The sequence below is a fragment of the Engraulis encrasicolus genome, chromosome 2 (genome assembly GCF_034702125.1).
Source record: "Engraulis encrasicolus isolate BLACKSEA-1 chromosome 2, IST_EnEncr_1.0, whole genome shotgun sequence".
NCBI classification, from domain to species: Eukaryota; Metazoa; Chordata; class Actinopteri; order Clupeiformes; family Engraulidae; genus Engraulis; species Engraulis encrasicolus.
The window spans coordinates 44,613,654-44,636,911 of NC_085858.1; the positions used below are offsets into that span (position 1 = coordinate 44,613,654).

The window sequence follows — 23,258 nt, forward strand, 5'->3', positions numbered from 1 at the left end:
GATGAAGATGAAGAGGAGACGCACGCTGATGATGATGATGCTGATGATGATGTTGCTACCCACAGGACAGTGCCAGTGGTACATCCACAGTGGTGGAGAGACGGTGAGTATTTTGCACATGCAGTGATTTTGAGATGTGAGTAGGGTCAGGTTGAAATATTACAAACATTACTTATGCTTTGACATCACCTCAGAATACAAAACAGATTATTTCACTTGTTAGTTCATCTGTACCTGGCTGAAGAGTTGCATTAATTGGTTAGTGAGAAGTTTAACATTGTATGGCATTTAGTTCGTGAAGCCAGGGTTCTTATGTCTATTATTAATATCCATATTATAGCCTATATACGTACTATATACTGTAGATGTTGAGCTATAGAAAATCTTTGCCATGTTTATTTTTTAATCTCTTTTCCAAAATTAAATGTAACCAGTGTGCTATAAAGCACATCCGGTAGTACATTATCAAAAATAATTTAATAAACTATTGAACTGATAAAAAAACTATCATTCCATGTTGCTCCATGCAATGACAAGAGATGCTTTGCTACAGATGGAACAATACTTAGATGGAATTAAATTTTTGCCTTGTTAAAATGCAGTCTTAATCAACAGCATGTGAACTTAATATTTTGGTATTGGTACAGTTTCACCATACATAAAAATGATCAAACTATGTTTGGCTTCACTGTGACTTACAGACAGAGAAGATGCAAGACAGAAGCCAGCAAAGCAGACAAGCTTCAACATGGGCCAACTCAGATCCAGCATGAGACAGAGCTGCAAAACTCAATAGCACAATGGCGACGCCAAAGACAAAAAATATGAATGTCTTCTGAATCTATCAATGATTTAAGGCATATTTTAACTGTTATATTGGAATGTGTTATTTACTTTAGTTATGTACTGTGTTCTACTGACAGATGTTATTTGCTGCCTATTCATACTGTTTTAAAATATATATTGGTTGAAATTATCAGTGGATGTTGTGCTTTCATAATATTATTGCGACCTGGCAGGTGCATTGAAGGGTCTTGGCCAACGTGTTAGACTACACCTCCAGTGGCCTTGCACAGCAACTGCAAAAGGGTGATCACAGCAAAGAGTGAGGTGCTTGTTACCACTACAAATACGGTGACATGCATGATGAGGACTCAGATCTGGCAACCTGCCCTGTGGAACTGCTCAGGCATTAGAAAGATCAAGAACTTTCTGTTTCTGTCTCTACCCTTCAGCTGGTAGATAGAGGTGGAAAATTCCATTGCTTTTAAGTTGGTAACAATGAAAGTGTGATTTACTGCATATTCATTATGGGTGGTCCCATGAGGACTACGCCCCTGGTCCTGTAATGTAGGCCTATATAATACCAAAACCTTTAGAGAGTAGCATACAATTAAGAGATGATGCTTAACTGCCTGAAAAGCTGGGTCTCCTTTGATGCATCATCGCAAGAATAAAAGCCTGGATCAAGTTTGTCTATCAAACACAGAGTCTTCTGAATTCTATCTGTAGTATAAAATTACTATCAATACCAACCAACCTGCTACCAGGAGTGTGTGAGCTCTAAGGAGAACTACTGTGGCTACAAGAGGACAACATACAGACAGCTCTCGGTTACATTCTACCCCCACTTTTGTATCAGCGTCCGCCGATAGGCTGGTGTTTCCCAACACCGAGACTCGGGTTCCAGCGCATATATAATCACGTGAACAGACAGGCATTTACACACAGGAAAGCAAGAACACTCATGCAGCCAGGCACCCACTCACACCCGAGCCGTGAGCATTCACACATGTTCAGGTCCCCACTCACTGTACACTGTACACTCACTCGTGCAATGTATTGTTACATAATTTCTGTAACACTTTATTTTAGTGTTACATCTAGGCCTACTAGCGCTAATACATACAATGTTAATGCCTGTATTAGTAACTTGTAAGGCATGTAAAGCAAAATCAAACATTTGTTAGGCATGTATTGACAAATGTCTTGCACAATTAGGGATTTATTACCAATGTAACTGTAAGGACCAGTAAGCAGATTTTTATTTATTTTTAAGTAGTAAGTGCCAGAATATAATGTGTATAAACTCCCAACACACTGTGTGAACAAACCCTGAACAGTGTGAAAACATGAGTGGAATTAGCAATTGATTGAGTTGAGTCACATATTTTTCACGATTAGGAAAATAAGGAAATCGCATTTGGAATCACAATGCTAGTGGTGCGCAAAGTGCTGTCAAGCAAAGCAGGAGTTGTTATATTAAACATTATGGAAAAGAATGAACTTCATCACAATATGCAATTTTTTGGAGAAGGACCTGTACACATGGCCGTAGGCACATAAGTTTAGCGAGGTCCGGACCTCGCTCATTTCGTCCGAGATTTTTTTTTTTTAACGCCAAATATGCCCAAATGAATCAAACATACAAAACTCAAAACCTCCGTGAAACTTGCTTTGCAAATAGTGATTAAAATCCATGGTCTATGGGTTCTATTTTGCCGTTGTGTTCTGTTTGTGCAAGTAGGCCTAGGCCTAATTAGGCTAATTAATATAGAGACAGCAGCCTGCACAGTAATGCACCATCACGAACGTGGCCATTAAGCCTGCCCTCGCTGCGCTTGCGCTTGAGACGAAGGCCTAGGTCTCCTATAAAGCCAACCGTTTTAAAACAGTGCCCTATACCAGTAGGCAGATGTCTTTCACAACTTTGTGAAACCGTTTGACAACTGAGTCATTATTTGAAAGAACCAGCCACTGGGTTTTAATTGTAAATCGGAAGGTCTGCAATAAGCGACAGAAAGGGACAGAAAAGGAAGTCATCAGATCGTCTTTAGATGTCGATTTTACCTGCTTATTTAGTCAAGTGGCAATATTAACGTTTCGACACAGTAAAATGTCCACATCTGAAGATGCGCCGGTGTCCTCTGTTTGCACTAGCCTCCTATAGTCTTTTCCCATGTAAATGAACAAGCGCGCTTTGTGCGCGCGAGTGGTGCGACTCGTGGAAGAGAACGCAATTCAGACATCAAACAAGCTTGCTTGAGACACAGGTCGCCACCATGGATCCACAGTTTTAAAACAGTATAGGCTTATGCATAAGGAGTTATGAGTAGGCTATCGTCTTTGACAACGTTGCCATTTGATAACTCACTAGGGTCTAAGTCACCTATATGTCAGAAGCAGTCATTTGGTTTTAGTAGGCTAGTGGAAAAAAGACCGACTGACACCATCAGCTGTATAAAATAGCCAATCAACATTAAAACTTAAGCTCAGCTAAAAGCAGGCTGTCAGATCAAAATAATTTGATTGTAAATTGGAAGGGGTTATTCTTTCGCTTTTGCGTGTGCAGAAATAATAATTTAAAAAATAACAAGTGTACATGTGACGCGAGGAAAAGAATGTTCAGCTGACAAGAAGTTAGTTTTAAATATAACAGTAGCCTAGGCTACTCCCAGAGATATTCTATATTCTCTTTACTCTCTCTGCTACTCCACTCCACAACAACAGTAGGCTATAGGCCTACTAGCCTACATTACACCATGCCACAGTCCTAACTTGTAGGCCTAGCCTATGTCAACTTCAAGAAATCATTTGGTAAGTGAAAATAGGCTACTGTTTTTTTTTCTTTGCTGTACTGCCGTTAAAATAGTATCCAGATGAAGAAGCATATTAGTGTGGAGATACTTCCAAACGAGGCAGGAGAGTCCGAAAATGCGACTGTATGAAAGAGAATGTCCGGGCACGTTTCATATCACGCAGCTAAAACATGGATTCAAAGCATGATGAACAATTCCTTAAACGTGCAGCGCCACATTTTCTACTGACTAAAGGGCTGTCCCCACAGGCGAGGAAAGCGGATTTCCGCAAAAGCGGAAAGCGAAAATGCGAATATTGCGGAAAGCGAAAAAAACGTCCACACCGGCGAAAAACATTTGCGGAGCGATTTTTCAGTTTTCCGCGTTCTATTTCGCTCTGTTTCCGCGATTGTCCGTCTGCGTGAATGCAAAGGGCCACTTCTGAAGATAAAGCGAGCCAATGATGATATTGTCAGATGCTTTATTGCACCCTCAATGGCCTGTAACTGTTAAGGATGCCGAGACACGTGAGCCTGAAGGCAAATGCCAAATTCAACATCCATGACGCCCTTATTCTCATTTATTTGCAGCAAAAAAGTCAACAATTCTGGAATAATAGGCTGAAATGTTAAGCACAACTTCGGTTTTGCCCTTGCGGAGACAGATCTGAAGGAAATGCATTTTAAGTCTGCTCGCTGCCAAACTCCCCACTCAACAAGTCAACAAGAAATCTGTAGTGCAACAAAGCCAGTTAGGCCTATCCATGATGCAGAATCCTTTCAAGCCATGCTGACCAACGTGGTCATATGCTGTCTGCACATTCCGTTGCATTCCTCTTCATACAGAGAAGGAATGGCTTGCTGTCGTCTCAACCAGGTTTCGACCCCCTGATCCCCCGAAAATATGATTTGGGAAATGTTGAAGGGGTCTCTAAATTATTGGCAAAATTATTTTTTTATTCATATAGAAATCGTGTGTATAGGGGTTGTATTTGCATACCTTAAGTCACAAAGTGTCGTGTTTAGGCTACATAAGTTAAAATAAACCGATGCGACAACGAACAAGTCATCTTGCGCAACAGAAAGCCGTTGCGCGCCCCGAGAAATAGATAGCCCATTAAAAAACTATGTGTGACCAGGTGTAATGTTTTATTGTTCTATCTGTTTTATGCACACACGCACACATACTCCCTCCTAGCGGATGGAGCACTGATGAGTGGACACGTTTGGGTTTTCATGAAACAGAAGCCCGAGGAAGAACAGGTGGAGGATAAATGAGGGGGGAAATGGCTACACAGTCGTTTTCACGTGGAGCGCTGAGAAGACACGCGAGCTGTCTCATAGGGTATTTTGTAGAGAGCATAGATGCTCTAGCCGTGGCTCAAGGCTACCATGTCAGTTGTTTACATGGGTGCATAGAGTAAATGCCCTAGTTACAACCGTTTCCACCGAAGCCAGAAGTTACTGCGGTCGTGCGTAACTGCACTTCCGACAAAAGGTAACCTCTGGAATATTTTGGAGAGCATACAAATGTCCCCAAGGACAGTTAACGGCGCAGTGGCTGGCGCTCATGACTACAAGTACAAGTAAAATTACACCACTATCTATAGCCTACTTCTAACAAAGTTTGCAAACATGGTCGCCCCATAGCCTACATTGCTGGCGGGACTTCCTTCTCCATACAGGCCTAACTAGTAGGCCTATGCCATATTCTGCTGTTATTTGATGACGCCAAAGTCACTGCACGTGAAACTCCCAGCTTACCAGCGAAATGGCGCAGTGGCACAGTGTAGGTTATATGTGACTAGTAGGCTAATGCAGCATCTAAATGGCAATATTCTGTAGAGTGTGCTATGAAAATGTTTCCAACTCATCAGAACTACTGTTTTTAATCAGTGAAGTTTAAGCTGGGACGCTTAAAATCAATATGGGCCAGGTTTCTCTGTGCGTCAGGAGACTATCAGCGCGCGCGCGCGCGCACACACACACACACCCACACCTTCTATCTCTCCCTCTCCTTTGAGCTGCTGTCTCAACCGATGAGAGACACAATAGCCTATTTCATTAGTATTATTTATAGTCTACGTTCGCTGTGGAAAGACAACGCGAAGCCTTTTGTGCTTGTCATTGTATTGACCAGCTACTTTCAATAGGCCTTCTCCACGATGCGCGTCGGCTACACGGATGATGCCTGAAATGTTCATTAGATATGAAATATCCTAAGTGGTTACAAGAGGTCCGTGGTGGTAGCCTACTCTCGGGGTCCACGACCGCACAGGTTGTGCTCCTGCTTTCGAGATCTGCGCTCTCGGACAGACCCACACGCGCAAGTGCCCGACACAGATCACACAGCAGTCCTTTTCACCACCTCGTGAAGTGTTTAGACAATTTAATCTCGCTTGGAATTAGTGTAATGTAGCCTATCAGAAAGCGTAAGACATCCGTTGGACTCCTTTGCACGCAACAAGTTTTGAAATTATTTCTTAACGGTTATTTTTTTGCAGTTAGTCTATGCAAACAGTCCTTCCGCGCTCCCCCACCATCATTCGCCACTTCGAGCTCAGTTTGAGAACTGCGCTGGAGCTGATGTCACTGTCAAGTCAGTGTCTGATTGGCCAAACCCAGTTTTTCGCTTGCGAAATCCGCCGTCAAAACAGACAGATTTGTTATTTTTTCTCCGCTGCGGATTTTCGCTTTTCGGTGTGCACAGAGTAATTAGAATACATTTGTTTGTTAATTTTGCGAATTTCGCTGCGAATATCCGCGCGGAAATTCCGCTCGGTGTGGACAGTCCTTAAGTAATATTTTGCATAGGCACATTTGCACTTCTGGAAGCAATGAATTTTAAACATATAAAGGCAGGGAATTTCGCACACCCTCAGCATCCCATGGTTTGGATTGTTAGCAGGAGCGCTACAATCACCAGGAGAAGTCCAATGTGCAGGTTTCAGAAAGAGTCGAAGACGAGTAACTCACGTCAGCCTCAAGGCATATTTATTTTAAGTATGGATAAAACACACTGCTCAGGAGCGGTTGGGCCATGACTCAAGGGCACACTCAAGAGAATGATCGATCCCAGAACATTCAGATATATAGGGGGTGTGACGTCACCAATCATACACATCTCATATCAAATAGGTAACACCCCCTTGTGGCGTGGAACAAATAAGTACTGGTACAGAATACACATAGTCAATCATACACACATGTCAACACTCCCACTTATGAGTGACTCGTATCCTGTACAGCTTTTAACAATCAGAATATACACAGAATTAAATCAAAAACAGTTTATATAGTACACACAGTACTTAACATATTTACAACTTGTCAGACACTACTACCAAACATGACTCCTGTAAATTTCTGTAATTTCACCTTTGAGACAGGTTTGGTCATAGCATCTGCTACCATTTCATCTGTAGGACAATAAACAAGTGTCATCTTCCCATCTCTGTTGTGACATGGTTACACATTCATCAGTCTGACTGAAGTCTATGCCTAGAAAGTGTTTCAACTTGCCCAGGTCTTTCATTTTAAATCTGCTGGAGAGCATTGCTTTTACCTGCTCTAGGCTTCTCGTGTTGCTTGCTGCGATGATAAGATCATCCACCCAAATCACAATTATGACCTTCCCTGCCTGCTCTGACTCTTTTGTGTATACACAATGGTCTGCTGGATTCTGTGTGAAGTCATCATTAATCAAACATTTGTGTAACATTTCGTTCCAGTTACGTCCCGACTGTTTTAAACCATAAATTGACTTTTGGAGTTTACACACTAGGTTGTTTCCTACTTTTTCATAACCGTCAGGTTGCTCCATGTAAATGTCTCGGTCAATGGGTGCGTGTAAGTATGCCGTCTTTACGTCCATTTGGTGTAGAACTAAGTTCTCTTGTGCTGCCTTTTGCATGAGTACACGCACACTCGTCATGTTTGCCGTGGGGGAGAATGTTTCACCATAGTCTATCCCCTCTCTCTGGCTATACCCCTTCGCCACAAATCTGGCCTTGTACTGCTCACGTCCGTCACCACCCTCTTTAATTGAGTACACCCACCTACCTCCCACTGTCTTTCTGCCCTCTGGCAATTTGGTCAGGGTAAAGGTCTGGTTCTCCTCTAATGACTGCATTTCCTCGTCCATTGCCCTCTTCCATTTACCTGCTTGTTGTGATGCCATAGCCTGCTTAAAGGTCAGTGGCACGCCACACACTGCTCGGTAACAGTAGTTGACACTGGTGAGTGTACTATCATCATCACCATCACTGTCTTCCTGAGTAGAGTAAGCACTGAGGTAACTCGGGGGCTTACGCTCTCTAGTGGGGTACCTCCCACTGCTTGGGGCCTGTGGTGTCACCATGTGGTGCTCCTCACCATCATCCTCTGGGGATTGTGGACTGTCAGTCTGGGTGTCTGTGCTCTGAGCACTGGGCTGTGGTGCGTCTGTCTTGTCAGTAGTAACAATAGGGTCAAGTCTTAAGTCTGAGTCTCACTGTCACATGTGGTTTTAGTAATAAACTTAACCAGTCTGTGCTTCTGCACTTTTCCCTTGGTGGGGTAGTAAACTAGATAGGCGGGGCTGCCCTTGTCGTGCCCTACAAAGAGCCCCTTCTCACACCTGGGATCCAGTTTACCCTTGTCTTGTTTGTACGCATAACACTCGGACCCGAATTCGTGCATCTGGGCTAGATCACACTTCTTCCCTGTCAGTGCTGTGTACGGTGTTGTGCCAATGTGCTTGTTAAAGCATCTGTTTCTGGTGTATGCAGCTTCCTGAACGGCATAATGCCATAAACTCTTAGGTAAGTTGCTGTCGATCAGTTTACACCTTGCCATTTCAAAGAGAGTACGCCCTTCCCTCTCAGCTATGCCGTTCTGGTGTGGGGAGTAAGGACAGGACGTCTCGTGTCTGATTTTGTTCTTTCGCAGGAGTGTCTTAAACTCTCTGCTTGTGTACTCTGTCCCGTTGTCTGACCGGATGCATTTCACATCGCCATAAGGCGCTACGTCGGCCAGAAACTTTTCAGTAGCCTGTACGGCATCACTCTTTGCTTTGAGAAAGTATGTGAAAACTACTCCTGTGCACACATCTGTGAATGACTGCATGTATTTGTAACCGTCTATGGAACCATTGGTCACTGGACCAGCTAGATCAGTATTCACCAGCTCAAGTGGTGTTTTCACCTTGTCAGTTGCATTTCTGTTTCTCGACTGAGTAAACTTCCCCTCTATGCATACATGACATTCCTTGTCAGGCTTACGCTTTGCACCTTTAATGTGCATGCCTACTGTAACATCTTGCAGTTTCAGTATGTCATCGTAGTTACAATGCCCCATAATTTCATGCCAGGTTTGGATATCATGGCTAACATTGCACACATCACTTTCATCACATTCGGTCGGCAAGTAATACATTCTGTCACACACATCAATGTTAAACCTTGCACCATTAGGCGCCACAAGAACATTGTTACCTTCTTCGAAAAGTACCTTGGCACCGTGTGCAGTGGCACACTTCACGGAGAAGAGTTCCTGTGGGAACGAAGGGATGTACAGGGCGCTCTTCAGAGTCACTGTGCATATTCGTCCGTCGCTGTCAGTGAGACACACCTGTGCGTCTCCTCTGCCTTCCGCCAACCCGAATGTCCGCCTCCCGTCGGCCAGCTCCATGCTGTGGCTCTCCGGCTTGAACGAGCTGTCGAAGGACTTGAACCGGCTCCTGTCGTTCAGCATGTGGGATGTCGCGCCTGTGTCGACGATCAGCCCTCTCTCGATCTGCCGCTGCTGCGCTGGCTTGCAGGTGTCCACCCGGAATGTGAAGTCGTCTTTCGCGGGTCCCCGCGCCTCGATCCGACCATCACTCGCTGCCCGACCGCCACTGCTACCACCGCCGCCGTCGCCACGACTGCTGCCGCCGCCTCTGCTACTGTCACCACTGCCGCCGCCGCCATCACCGCCGCTTCTGCTGTTGCTGCCACCACCGCTGCCGTTGCCTCTGCTGTTGCCACCACCGCTGCCGTTGCCTCTGCTGTTGTTGCTATCACCACCGCTGCCGTTGCCTCTACTGTCGCCACCGCCGTGGTCTTCAGCGCGAGCACACCTGGACCTCTGTGTGCGCTCGGTCTTCCTGCAGGCTTTGTCGCTGTGGCTCGTGCTTTTACAGGAACCGCACCAAACTTTTCTTTCGCAGTCATGTTTCCGATGTCCCTTCTCTCCGCACCGCCAACACGCCATGTCTGTCGAAGGTCCGCCGCTGTTCTTTTTCCTCAGGGCTGCGCCGCCTTCAGAACCCTTTCTCCCGCCAACTCGGCTACTGGTTCAGCATCCTCCGAAGCCTCGAAGTTTCGTAGCTTAGCCTTGAACTCTGCTAGCTTCATCTCCGTAGAACCGTGGGTTACCATCAGCGAAAACGGTTTAAACATTTCTGGTAGTCCCCGCATAATCATTGCCATCATCAGCCCCTCACTCGGTGCCTCGCCTGCACCTCTGAGCGCTGTGAAGATCTGCTCTGCCCGGATAATGTACTCTGTCACAGTCTCTGTTTCAGCTTTCTTCAGCGAGGTTAGCGTAATGTATAACGAAACAATTCGTGGCCTACCTTTGCCAATGTAGTGCTCTCTCAGCACCTTCAGACTCTCGCGTCCATTATTTTTACAGTCCCGGAAAATTAGTCCCAAACTCACATTGTCGAGCAATGGCGCCAACGAGCAGTAACGGTAGGGACACATAGGAGGCGAAGCACGCGAAGCGAAGAGACGCGAAATCCAACCGTCATCAGGTCGTCGCGGCGAATCAAATGGAATGGAACAGTTATGCTGTTGATTTGATTGGGCCGTGGCAGGCGAATTCGCTCCTCATTTGCATAACATTAAACTTTCTTTAATAATTTCGCTTCGCTTCGCTCCTGTTCGCTTGCTGACGCTTGTCATCGCTTGCCTTCGCCTCTCTCATAGGAATGAATGGCAAAGTTCGCAAATTCGCGTGTATGTGTCCCTACCGTAAGCATCAGCGTTCAGCTCAGCATCCTTGGCTCGTTCCTCAGCCGTCAGCGGTTCACCAGGCTCCTCAAGAATAGTCTCTTTTAACCCGACACGGTGCATACAGCACAGCATCCGTTCTTCCCAGAGCTCGTATTCTTCAGCCCTACCGTCAAACACCGGCCACTTTGCCTTTTGATGCGCCACTCTCTTCGATACTGGGCCCATAACCTGTTAGCAGGAGCGCTACAATCACCAGGAGAAGTCCAATGTGCAGGTTTCAGAAAGAGTCGAAGACGAGTAACTCACGTCAGCCTCAAGGCATATTTATTTTAAGTATGGATAAAACACACTGCTCAGAAGCGGTTGGGCCATGACTCAAGGGCACACTCAAGAGAATGATCGATCCCAGAACATTCAGATATATAGGGGGTGTGACGTCACCAATCATACACATTTCATATCAAATAGGTAACACCCCCTTGTGGCGTGGAACAGATAAGTACTGGTACAGAATACACATAGTCAATCATACACACATGTCAACATGGATAAAAACTCATTGGTGCAGATGCGCTTACAGGTGACAAAAAAGTTTACTACAAAATAGTTTTTTTTTGCATCACCACAGATATAGCTACCCCTTTACCTTTGGAGGAAAACAGCTGAAGTGTAATTCTCATTTGAAGAAGAAAATATGAATGGCTGAGCAACTTGCCATCTGAGGATGCAGCTTATTGTGCAACTTGCCTCTGATGTGTTTAAGTAAAAGAGTCAAACGTAAGCTTCCTTACAAAGGGCTTTACTGACTGGAAGAATGCTGTTTATGATAAAAGAGACACTATACCAAAGCATAGCCACTCAAAGGGAACAGGCTGAGTTGGCTGAAAACATAACATAGGCCCTATTTATTATAGGGCCTAGGCCTACATGTTATGTACATGTTTACTATTTCACATTAGGCCTATATAGGGGCCTATATATATTTTTTTTTATATATAATTGTATTTTTTCTTATTTTTTTTATATTAATTAATTTTTAATACATGTTTTGAAAAATGTACACCTCTGTGGATTGCTAGCAATTAAGTCGAAAAGTATCTTACATAATCATGCCTTGTCTTTGCTTGTTGTCTTTCTACTTGTGCTTCAAAGACACCATGGATTGGTTTTCAGTAAAAAGGAGGTGAAAGAACTTCAATATTTCCATTCTTGATCATGTTAAAACAACAACAAGCCATTGATAACCGGTAAGTGTGATTCCTGCAGCATTTTGTTGCCTGACTGACGTATTTACGTATAAATCAGACAGAATGTAAGTGTAGGGGTGAGTGAGTGTATGACACATTGTCGACACCATGTATTGTGTACAGTATTAACAGACTGTCTTTTTTCCTTAGAAATGACCTGGAGCAGACATTTGAAAAATACATTTCAGATACCTTTACCTACATTCATATAACCAAGACATTTTGTGATAATAAAATTAAAACATGGTATCTCCAGAGAGCAGAAAATCTGGATACAATGAAAGGTATCAAAGACAACGCTAATAAAAGTAGTACGAAGCTCATACCAGGCAGACGTCAGAAGCTAGAGAAAGATCTGGGTGATGTTCTGAAGAGCACTCTGGATGGTCTGAGCGACATGCTGCTTTTCCTGGAAGCTGTGGAAAAGCTGTCGGTAACATCAGCCTTCGTATTCACTGATGCCTGCTCCCTGCCCATAGGAGTTAGTGCTGAGCATGTACACTCAGTCATCTTTGCTGCAAGAATGGCCGCTTCTCTCATGGTCCACTTCAAGAGGGATGACAGGACTTTTTTCATCCCCAGCCTGAGTAACTTGGAAGTGCAGGTGTGCTATCTGGACAAATACATGTCCCTCTTACAGCAGATCTGTAAAGGAATGGAAGAAAGGTTAGGTGAAAAAGTAAATGTTAATGTTGTGAAATGATTATGCTTTATTGCTTCTTTAGGTAACACTTCCAAGTAAGGGGGCATAATTAACTGTAAAGTAGCTATAACCTAATACTTAAGTAGGCCTAAGGGTTAATAATCATTACTTAACGCCACATTAGACACATATTAATTGTTATTATTATATGGTGTGACGTCATCGGTCGAATGCTCCATTCATTTCAACGGGGCTCCCCAACGTTCGCACGTCTGTTATTTTTCGATAACGGACGTGTTGGTCTATAACAGACCGCTGTCAATGGCAACAAGACTTTTCACTGCTAAAGCGACTTTTCAACAAGACTCTAATCAGCTGCTGTGATAGACAACACCTGTTGTCCTGGCTACCTAGCTGTTGCCTAGCGGTGTTCCACAACGGCTCTGTTTTGTTTTGCGCAGCAACAATCTTAACATTAAATAGGCCTAAAGAAATGTCCCCGCCATGTGTGAATCATTTAAGTATATCCATATAATAAGCGGGTTAACTTGCGGCGAGTCGGTCGCTTTGTGGAATAGCAGCACTTCAGAGAGAACAAGACCCCTCCGCTCCGCGTCGGGGTCTAAAGATTCTCTCTGTCGTGCTGCTATTCCACGGTAGCGACCTTCTCGCCGAACGTTAACCCTTACTTAATGCATATGTTGAACATTAGTAAGCAGTTACTTAGATATCTATTACCTTGTGTTACATGTTAATAGCATAGTATTATTTAACTAGGCCTAATAGATAAGTAAGGGCACAGTTAATAGTTAAGTAGCTATCAGGTCATACTTAACTAAGGACCAAAATGAAAACTTACTTAATACAAAAGTAAAGCATAACTAATGGATAAATAATACTTCAATATTGGGGTTTGGGACCCTTATAATAGAGTTGGCTGAGGATAACTAATGGTTAATTAATAGATAGATATTGGTGTTTGGGACCCTTATAATAGAGTTGGCTGAGCATACCTAACAGTTAAGTAAGTAATCTACTGTGACATGTAGTTTTCACTCGTTCAAATCAGTGTAATAGTGGCAACAGGAGCCTTTATATAGCAAGGATAAGAAGTACACTTCTCAATGATGGTGGGGTGATGAGATGCAATTTTTTCATATACCACTGATTAGTTTTAATGGTAGAAACACTACATTAAATGCAGAACATTAGGAAGAATAATAGTCTTGAAGCGAAACTAAACCATTCCTTTGTAATAATTAAGTTAATGTCTGAGAATATTCGCTCCAAGAAGTGCAGTGCATGATGGGTACGCAATCTACAGACAACAATATTTATGTATTATTAATTCATTAGTTATGCCTTGCTTTTGTATTAAGTAGGGCCTAAGTGTTAATTTTGGTCCTAAGTTAAGTATGCCCTAACAGCTACTTAACTATTAACTATACCCTTACTTATCTATTACTTAAATAATTATGAACTTGTTATACAAGGTAATAGTTATCTAATAGTTAAGTAACTGCTTACTAATGCTTAACTATGCATTAATAACAATTAATATGTGTCTAATGTGGCGTTAAGTAATGATTATTAACCCTTACTAAAGTATTAGGTTATAGCTACTTTGCTGTTAATTATGGCCCCTTATTTGGAAGTGTTACCCTTCTTTACATTGTAATATTTACACAATTTATTTCATTACAGTATGAAGAGTATCCCAAGTGGTAAGAGACTCCGGTGAGACTGAGAACATTAAAATACCAGCAAGACCATGCACACACTTCCAACCCAAATTAATTTCACTTTTTTTAAGAATTTCACTCAGTAGCTCTAAAGTCAACATTTCATGTTAAATATTTTTAGATGGCCTTACAACAGCCAAGCCATGCGATTTAGCATGTATAAAGACGAACATGTTCAGAAGATGATGCGCCATTGCAGACAGCTAGACATCATCAGGTACTGGAATGATTGCAAGTATCCCATTTTATTTTACATTCCCAATGCAGCAAATATAACACAGATATCTCACTGCTTTGCAGAAATGACCCAGATTTCAGGCTGACATTCCTCTTCCAGGGATCTGCTCAGCTCTTCATCTCTGAATTCAGACAAAGCAAGGGGAGAATGCAAGATTTTCTTTCTGATCTGGAGGAGTGTGCAAGACAGCTGGATAACTTGAAATTCAGAGTCAATATCTCCAGTGTGGCCGGCAGTTCACTGAGCATTGTAGGGGGTATTTTGTCCATAGTTGGCATGGCTCTGATTCCTGTGACAGCAGGTGTTTCTTCAGTGCTCACTGTGGCAGGCATAAGTTGTGGGGTGACCAGTGGCGTTAACAGTCTGGTCACAGGAGTGGCTGAAATGACTGTGAGTAAAAAACACAGAGACCGTTCTGAAACTACCTTTCAATGCTTCATGAAGGATGTTCAGACATTGGTAGTTTGCATGGAGAAAGTAGCAAGCAGTGCATGTCCTGCTAATCGATCAGAGCAAATAAGAGCATTAATAAATAACAAAGGAGACAATACTGTCAAGATAGGGCAGGCAGGTGCTAATCTCTATAGAATTGGAAATAGAATAGAGAACGTACTTGATAGTGGTGGGGTGGCCAAAGGGACATCTCTCATGTCAAAGGCAGCACGGTCTGGCTTTATTGCCCTCAATGCACTTTTCATTGGCCTCGATGTCTTATTCATTTGTAAAGATAGCATAAGTCTTTCAAAAGGGAGCAAAAATGAGATGGCCCAGCTGATCCGCTCCAGGGCTGCTCTGTGGCGCTCAGAGCTGGACTCCTGGGAGAAGATCCACGACTCTCTGTGCAGAGGGCTTAGGGAGTTTAGCAGCAGTCAGGAAATCCTGGAGCAGCCATTTTACCCCAAGTAAACCCCAGAGACAGAGCCAGAACCAGAGTCAGAACCACAACCAGAACCAGAAATTACAGCCATGTGCACACTGATTTTCCTATTCATAGTTCTTATTTCTAAAATCTTATTTCTTTAAGAATGTGGCATTTGTCTGCTGTCTGACATCATTCATCTATAGATATGAAGGGGGAGGGGTCAAGTTGGGAAACAATGTCTATACAGGCACATTTTGATTGATTGATGAATTGCCATGTCTGTTTTCAGTAAAGTACAGTGTGTACATAGATTAATTGTCCCTGATCATTACTATGAAGTAGGCCTAGGCCTAATAGTTCTACATTAACCCATTCTGTTGATCATTTGGTTCACTTTTGAAGTGTCTTTGTAGTGTGAATTTATTTAAGTGTAAATGATCTTATAAGCTTGGGTCTGCATTTAATATAAATTATTAGCCTTTAATAATCAGCTTGTTGGCCTTTCTGCATTTGATGTATCCTTAACCGTTAATCATTGAACTCACCTGATTTAACAATTATTTTGTAGTCAAATAGGTTATGTTGATGAATCATATGTATTTGTAATTGATATTGTTTGATGTTTCACTAATGATTTAATGAAACTTGTGATTTCTTGAGATTATTAAACATACAAAATATTGTTTGAGACAGTGTAATTTTGTCATTTGTTATAGAGCTTTTGTGATGATAAAAGACATTTATTTCTCATGTGATGTTTTGTTTTACATAAAATGTTTTTGTTACATGTTAATGCCAAATAAGAGACAGATGTGCAGTAGAAAAGTTTTGAATAGTAACCCAGAGGTTCCATAGAATAGCTTAGACTCCCCACACACCAAAATTACATTGTGTGCTCTTAACGTAATATTTTTCATATAGGCCTACTGCATGTTCTGAATCCCATTCCATTGCATAGTTTACAGCAGTGTTTCTCAGTGCTGCAGGCCCCCCTCAGGTATGCCGCGGAAACGTGGCTGATAAATAAATTATATAATATGATACATATTTGTCTAAATTAATAAAGTATTGCTTAGTCAGTGGAGTCTGTCATCTACCATTTACGCACAATAAAGTAAATTTAGGTCGCCCCAGTAAGCTGCAACTTCGAACGTAGATTGTGTGACTTCTCCAAATGTTTCTATGCTTTTGTGGTAAGCCTATCTGATGCCATGCCATGTCACAGCTTGTTGGTTTGGGGTGCCCTGAAAATGTTCAGGAATTGAAAGGGTGCCTCGCCTAAAAAAAGGTTGAGAAACACTGGTTTACAGTATATACAATGCAATAATAGGCCTATAAAAATAGACCATTTGAAAATCTCCACTTTGCCATTAAAAATATCATTTTACAACAAAATCTGCCAAAATAAATGAAATATTTTCACAATATCTACATACACCTGAACAATACCTCAATGTAGACTACGGGGTGAAATATGCAGCCAACTCCCCACGTCTTTTCAAGGCCTAACAGCCAAAACCAGTTTGGCGGGATCAAATTCTTTTGTCAACTCCCCTGGGTTGTATAATAATGACGCCTCAGCTCCCATGTGACATTCAGCAAGGGGAAACAAAATCAACAGTGAGAAAATAAACAAAGACAAACTCACAAGGCTCATTTTAGAAATGGGGCAGGCGGGCAGATGATTTCAAGCTCACTGAAGTGCCTGAGCTGATGTTCTCTGAGTGATCATCATGGAACCTTATAAACAAGCGATGGCTGGTAAACAGAAAATAAGGTGAGTCTATGAAAGAAATTTTTTTTCTGTCACCGCTCGTCTTGTGTAGGATAAATATGTCTGAAGTATTATTTCTTTTAACAATAAAGAACGTTACAGTGAACAGATGAGTGAGCACAATATGTATTTCTGACACATAGCCTATACTTACTTACAGTATGCAATATCTGTTTTAATCATATATTGAACCAGCATATCCTAGGCCTATAGACCAGTAGTTGGGTCACCTTTATGAAAAAAAAATACATTCATTGACATTCTGTTCATACTAGGATGAAAGCAAATTTACAAGATGAGATTCAAAGTCAGGTTCACATTCATTCACACAGTACCACACTATAGGACTATAAAAGCGACTGGTCTTTAAATGGTCCTTAAAATAACTTTTTTAACAAATGCATAGGCCTACACTGAACAACCTGATATAAACATCTCAAAATGGTTAAATTTCAGTACACTGCTACTGGAACTATTTTTAGGTATAGTGTACAGGCCTCCTGGAGTGATAAGCAGTCAAACGAGTTGGAGGAGGAAGCAGTTTAGCAATAACAGCTTTGTAGGTGGAGTGAGTGTCTTAGAGTGAAGTAGGCCTAGCACTTGCCCAGGGGTGCATTTCTTGAAACTATAGTTGCTAACAACATTAGCTACTTTTGTTGTTTGCAATGCAATTTCCCATTGGCAACTACCCACGTTGCTAACTGGCTAACAACTACTCTTTCAAGAAATGCACCCCAGCATTGCCACTGGTACTCAATGTTGACGGATCCCATTGGCTGGCATGGGCTGACGCGAAATGCATTGTGGAGACCGTCAGCTCCGTTGTTAACTTTGATGGCTGCGGCGGATCCAGCAGCCAATCAGTGTGTAGCCTACCTGTATGAATGTAACACACGAAAAAGACAACCTGTGAAACATGCCTCTGTCGGCCGTCATTAGAGACTGACAGTCTAAACAGACGCATAGCGTTGTAAAGAGAGAGTTCAGAGTATGAATTGTCATTACAAATATTTTCAGACCGAGGGTGCGAGAAGTACATGTACAAATTGTTTAATCTTTGAAGATCACACTCATTTATTAGTTGAGACAAAGCACATTTCACATGACACTGATACATACAAATAATATGTAGGCTAGGGCCTATATGATTTGAATTTAGATTTGTACATCTACATCCATTTGTAGGCTACAACACCGAAAGTGTTCTTAAGAGTGTTCTAAATGTCTAATACAGTATAATAACAACTCCATGGATATATATTCTCTTTCCAGAAAGGACCTGGAGGAGACACTGGGTAATTACATCTCTGACACCTTCATCTACATCTACATACTGATGGACTTTTCTAGCAAGGTCGACAAATGGAGCCTCCAGAGGGACGAGGAGGTGGCTGCCATGAGAGACATCCATATCAGGGACGAAAACATGGAAGCCAAGTTTGAAGATATCAAAAAGTCCAAAGAAAAGGTCAAAGCTGTGAAGGAATACGTGAAGAAAGGCCTGACTTCCATGACGGCTGACAGCAAACGCCAGGAGCTGGAGAAGGAGCTGGGCGCTGTCCTGAAGGACACCCTGGAGGGGCTGGAGAAGATGCAACGCTTCCTGGAAGCGGTGGAGAAACTGGCCGTCACGTCGCTCTTTGTGTTTCCCGACTTTCATCGCCTGCCAAATGGCATGAGCCCAGCAGCTGTCCGTTCAGTCATCTTTGCAGCCAGGATGGCCGCTCCTCTCCTGGTCCACTTCAAGAGGGACGACGCTGCTTTCTTCTTCCCAAGCTTGAATAACGTGGAGGTCCTGGCCTTCCAGCTAGACAAATACATATGCATCTCACAGCAGCTCTGTGAGCGGATTGGGAAGAGGTACAAAAAACTACTCTGGAAATAAAGATAGAGACTTAAAACTTAAAGATTGTTTGTGTTTTTGTGTTAATTATTCTGTGATAGTTAACTCAAAGCTCTTGGTTGTGTTAATCTCTCTGTGATGGTTTAATCTAAATTTGAGGTATAATGTTCATCTCCTAGATTAAAGAACATACCCTATGCAGGAGATGACTTTAGGTAAGTACCAATTGTCTTGCATATTATGTTTTAAATACATATTTTTAATGGGAACCACTAGTTTTCTACTGTTAAACTTTCATTTTTCCTCAGGAAATCTAAGGGTGACTTTTCCTACATTCCCATGAACAAGACTGCTGTGTCTTTGCAGTCTATGCTGAATCATTTGGACCAGTTAGTCTACATCAGGTAAATAGGGCATCTGGATTCCCTCTCTCTTCCTTTCTTAATTTCTGTGCAAATGTTACTTTTCAGAATTACCCATTTCTGGGTATATTTAACATCATTAAATTTACATGAACCCCTTTGCAATTTCCTGAGCCTATGTTATAACCGTACTGTCACGAAAATGTTAATGACCAAGGCTTAATCTGTTACTTAAAGCTCTCTGTAATGTCAGAACAATGTTTAATGTAGTTGAGTCTTTTCAGCAATGAGTGAACGGGCCCACCGGTGGGCCCATATGCTTAAAGAGGCTACGACCCCAACAAAAATCCAGACAGTGGACTTTACTAGGACTTGCTTCACTTAAACATTTAACATACCCCTTATCTTGCCTCCAGGAGAAACCAGGACATCAGGCTGGCGCTGCTGTTCAGGGAAGCTGCGTTGAACTTCATCGGCCTGTTAAGCAGACGCCGTGACCAGATGCGTCAGTTCCTGTCCGAGCTGGAGAAGAGCGCAGACCAGCTGGACAGGATGAAAAAAGGCGCCAGCGTCTCCAGCGTGGCTGGCAGCTCGGTGGGTGTTGCGGGGGGAGCCCTGTCCATCGCGGGCCTGGCTCTGGCCCCTGTCACCGCGGGCGTGTCCCTCATCCTCACCATGACCGGAGTCGGCCTCGGGGTGGCCAGTGGCGTCAACAGCCTGGCCACGGGCATCACCGGGATGGTCATCAACGGCAAGCACGGCAAGCAGGCCAACGCCATCTTCCAGAGCTTCATCCAGGACGTGCAACGCATCCTCGCCTGCATGGAGCAAGTGGCCAGCCACACGGAGCCTATCGTGAAGCCAGGCAAAGCGGAGGTGGTGCTGGGGACCGGGCGAGTCGTAGCCAAGGTTGCCGGGCTGGGGAGAAGCATCGACGCCCTTGTGGACGGGGCCTCTGCCTTGAAGGTCATAGGCGGCAAGGAGGTGAGCTCCATCCAGAGCCTGGCAACTGACATACCGGCTGACATCGGGCAGGTGGCCAAGGGCACTCCGCTGGCACTCTCCAGCTCGGCCCGCTCAGGGTTCATGGCCCTCAACTCGCTCTTCATCGGCCTGGACATCTTCTTCATCTGCAAAGACGGCACGAGTCTGGCCAAAGGGAGCAAAAGCAAAGTGGCCCAGCTGATCCGCTCCAGGGCTGCTCTGTGGCGCTCTGAGTTGGACTCCTGGGAGAAGATGCACGAGTCTCTGTGCAGAGGGATCTGGAGATTCAGAAGGAGTCAGACTATGCTGCAGCAGCCATTTTACCCCAAAGTGATGCGCTGAGGAGAGTAAGTGAAGATAGACGAGGAAGGGAAAATGCATATTTACATACAATGCACACACACAGAAAATGTAGTGGGTTTTTTTTTGTATCGGAATGTATTTACTGTAACTTACAGGTATACTGTATTTTTAAACACACACATGAACATACATATTATTAAATGTACATACATATAATTAAATCATTATTTTTCTGTCCACTATCACAGCACATAGAAATAGCAATGTTTATTTTCACCACTAGAGAGGGCCATCCACCGTAGGGAGTTTCTGTAAGAGGAGGACACACCTCTGACTGCTCTCAACATGCTCAGATTGTTTCTTATCTGTGTCAGTAGTAAGAAAGAAGAACCAACCGACTAGCCCATGCTGAGTCATGTTCCGCATTTCCCTTCCAGCAAATGAGAACAACATTGTGAATGTCCATAAAAAAGACTGAAGAAACTTGCTTCACAGAGCACTTTGCACACAGTACGGACAGTGCCAAGCTTGGCGCTCCTAAGACGAGCACTTATTCTCAGAGGAGCACTTATTTTTCACTCTCTGCACATTTGTGTGACATGTTAGTGAGAGGAACTGAGTCCTTGACCACTAGCTGACTGATTGGCTGACTGCCAAGACTGATGGGAAAATCTACTCCGCTCTTCTTTCGAGTTTTGAAGCTTTAATCATTTTACATTGCAGTAAACATGCTTATTATGTTGAAACATTTGTTTAGTCATGACATATTTTAAGTGCTTTGTGTTAAAAATAAATTGGTTGTGCTACTGGGACTGCAGCTCACTGTTATGTAAAATGTTCCTTAAATGTTTGCTTCTGTCAAGAACTCCACCCTCATGGCAACCATTGCCACATGGCACTCTCTTGCTGTGAAGTTACGACCCACATCCTGACTTCATCATGTCACCTGAGTGGTAAACCTCTAATAATGATTAACCAAACAGACATACCTGTATGTGTTCTAAATAAAGAGTGAGCAGCCAGTACTATCTGGACCTCTTGGTGACTCTTCTACATAAGAAAGACAGTGGCAAACGCTATGCAGAATTTGAAAGAATAACTTTATTTCTTATTGCCAATGCATGGGCTCCATAAAATGTAGCCTATGTGCATTACAAATTTCACATAGAAAGTAGTTTTAATGTTTTCCTAGCTTAAATTCGTAAAAGACCTAACATTTATTTACAACAAACACGTTTCATATGTTGGTAAACATTACATCCATAACGAATGGTGGACTTGTGCTTTTGTAATATTTCATTTTTTTCTGTAATTTCTATTACACTTGTAATCCCCCCAAACCCCGCATCTGGTTCGCTTATACATGAGATAGCAAGAGAAATAGACAAAGACGCGACATCCGTCAAGTGCAAGTAGTGTTAAGACCACCAAATAGCTGGAGATTCACAAAAATAGCTATTTGCCTGACATTTTTCATTCAACATCTTATACCAAGTCCATGTGGCATTCTAGAGTAAACATGCCTATTATGCATTTAGCCATTAGGACTGAACACAATGCTCACTGTAGAAATGTACACGGAATTTGCTCTAATACAGAGCAGTTTGATTCATTCCTTTTCCAAGAGTGCAGACACACTGAACGAGTACATGGCTGGAAGAATGCTTATATGTGACCAGACATTAAGATGGTGAGAGCAAGAGGTGAGATCAGAAAAATAATCATAATCTGTCTGATGATTCACCACATTCAGCTTCAGCAACATGCCACAGAGCCATCCATGTGCTACTGGACAAAAAAATGAAGGACCACTACAATTTACAGCTTATGGTTGATATGAATAGTAAGGGGGGAAAAAAACGTCAGTTGAAATGTTGTTTGGGATTTCACTATTTTGTGATATAAAGATAAAACGATTAGAAAAGAGCAGCAATGCAGATTCAGGACACATTTCCTTTACAGGTCATCCTTTTCAATTACATATAGTATCATAACGCGACAGCATTAAGATAAATTGCTACCATGACGCCAGAGTGTTTTCAGCTTGTCATTTATAGAGTGCAATACTGTAAACAGGGCCGCTGACAGCTTTTCCTGGGCCCAGGACAAAGTCATCTGAACGGGCCACCCATCCAATACATAATGTAATGAGGACCTAATTTTGGGCCCCCTCTCTCCTGGGCCCGGGAAAACAGACTCCTTTGTCCACCCTTGTCAGCTTCCCTGACTGTAGGTACCACATCTTCCTGTGACATACTGTAAGTGTAACCCATGGTGGTAGCATGGCTGGTCTGGAAAAGTACAAGCAGTTGTATCAGCTTCAGGTGCTGGCTGTACTTGAAATGCCTAAGCGACTGAACAAAATCATTCTTACTGTAAACCAATTTACTTCTTCTACTGAGGGTTTGCACCTGAGTCAGGGGCGTAGCTATAGGAAGGGCAAGCAGGGCACTTGCCCCTGGGCCCATGGCCCTCCCGTAATGGTGGTGGAGGCACTATTGTGAGATTGGTAAGCTGTAAAGGGGGCCCTGTAAGTGTCTTGCCCTGGGGTCCTGTGTGCAAGTGTTCCGCCACTGACCGGAGTACTAATATGGTGCATGTAAAAATACTAAAATGCTAAAATACAGCATTTTAGTATTGTATAAACTAACCCAATGTAAAATAAAGAGTTTTTAAAGTCTACTAACTTGACTCAACTTTGGG

General features: G+C 42.9%; 2 protein-coding genes across 4 annotated transcripts; both read left to right on the forward strand.

Moving 5' to 3' along the window:
• The first annotated feature begins 3,515 nt into the window (after window positions 1–3,515).
• Window positions 3,516–15,977, forward strand: LOC134462904 (apolipoprotein L4-like). Of its 3 annotated transcripts, none has more exons than XM_063216162.1 (6): window positions 3,516–3,597; window positions 11,710–11,804; window positions 11,955–12,470; window positions 14,152–14,184; window positions 14,311–14,406; window positions 14,490–15,977. In XM_063216162.1, the coding sequence occupies exons 2-6, from the start codon at window positions 11,773–11,775 to the stop codon at window positions 15,331–15,333; spliced, it is 1,521 nt and encodes a 506-aa protein (XP_063072232.1). In that variant the 5' UTR covers window positions 3,516–3,597; window positions 11,710–11,772; the 3' UTR covers window positions 15,334–15,977. The 3 variants fall into 3 exon arrangements, with proteins under 3 accessions (XP_063072232.1, XP_063072249.1, XP_063072240.1); XM_063216179.1 differs by having other exon boundaries at window positions 14,527–14,723; XM_063216170.1 differs by lacking the exons at window positions 3,516–3,597; window positions 11,710–11,804 and having other exon boundaries at window positions 12,404–12,475.
• Window positions 15,978–16,904: 927 nt separating this feature from the next.
• On the forward strand, window positions 16,905–23,216 carry LOC134439250 (uncharacterized). Its single transcript, XM_063189150.1, has 5 exons — window positions 16,905–17,066; window positions 18,336–18,923; window positions 19,086–19,121; window positions 19,215–19,310; window positions 19,685–23,216. The coding sequence occupies exons 1-5, from the start codon at window positions 17,023–17,025 to the stop codon at window positions 20,592–20,594; spliced, it is 1,674 nt and encodes a 557-aa protein (XP_063045220.1). The 5' UTR covers window positions 16,905–17,022; the 3' UTR covers window positions 20,595–23,216.
• Window positions 23,217–23,258: the final 42 nt, after the last annotated feature.

Excerpts from the sequence above, each read along its gene's own strand:
- LOC134439250 (XM_063189150.1), top strand. The coding sequence starts at position 17,023 with ATGGAACCTTATAAACAAGCGATGGCTGGTAAACAGAAAATAAG. Across the intron at positions 18,924-19,085 it reads TGTGAGCGGATTGGGAAGAG|ATTAAAGAACATACCCTATG; the intron begins GTACAAAAAACT and ends TTCATCTCCTAG. Across the intron at positions 19,311-19,684 it reads GACCAGTTAGTCTACATCAG|GAGAAACCAGGACATCAGGC; the intron begins GTAAATAGGGCA and ends TCTTGCCTCCAG.
- LOC134462904 (XM_063216162.1), top strand. The coding sequence starts at position 11,773 with ATGTTAAAACAACAACAAGCCATTGATAACCG. Across the intron at positions 11,805-11,954 it reads CAACAAGCCATTGATAACCG|AAATGACCTGGAGCAGACAT; the intron begins GTAAGTGTGATT and ends TTTTTTCCTTAG. Across the intron at positions 14,407-14,489 it reads AGACAGCTAGACATCATCAG|AAATGACCCAGATTTCAGGC; the intron begins GTACTGGAATGA and ends ACTGCTTTGCAG.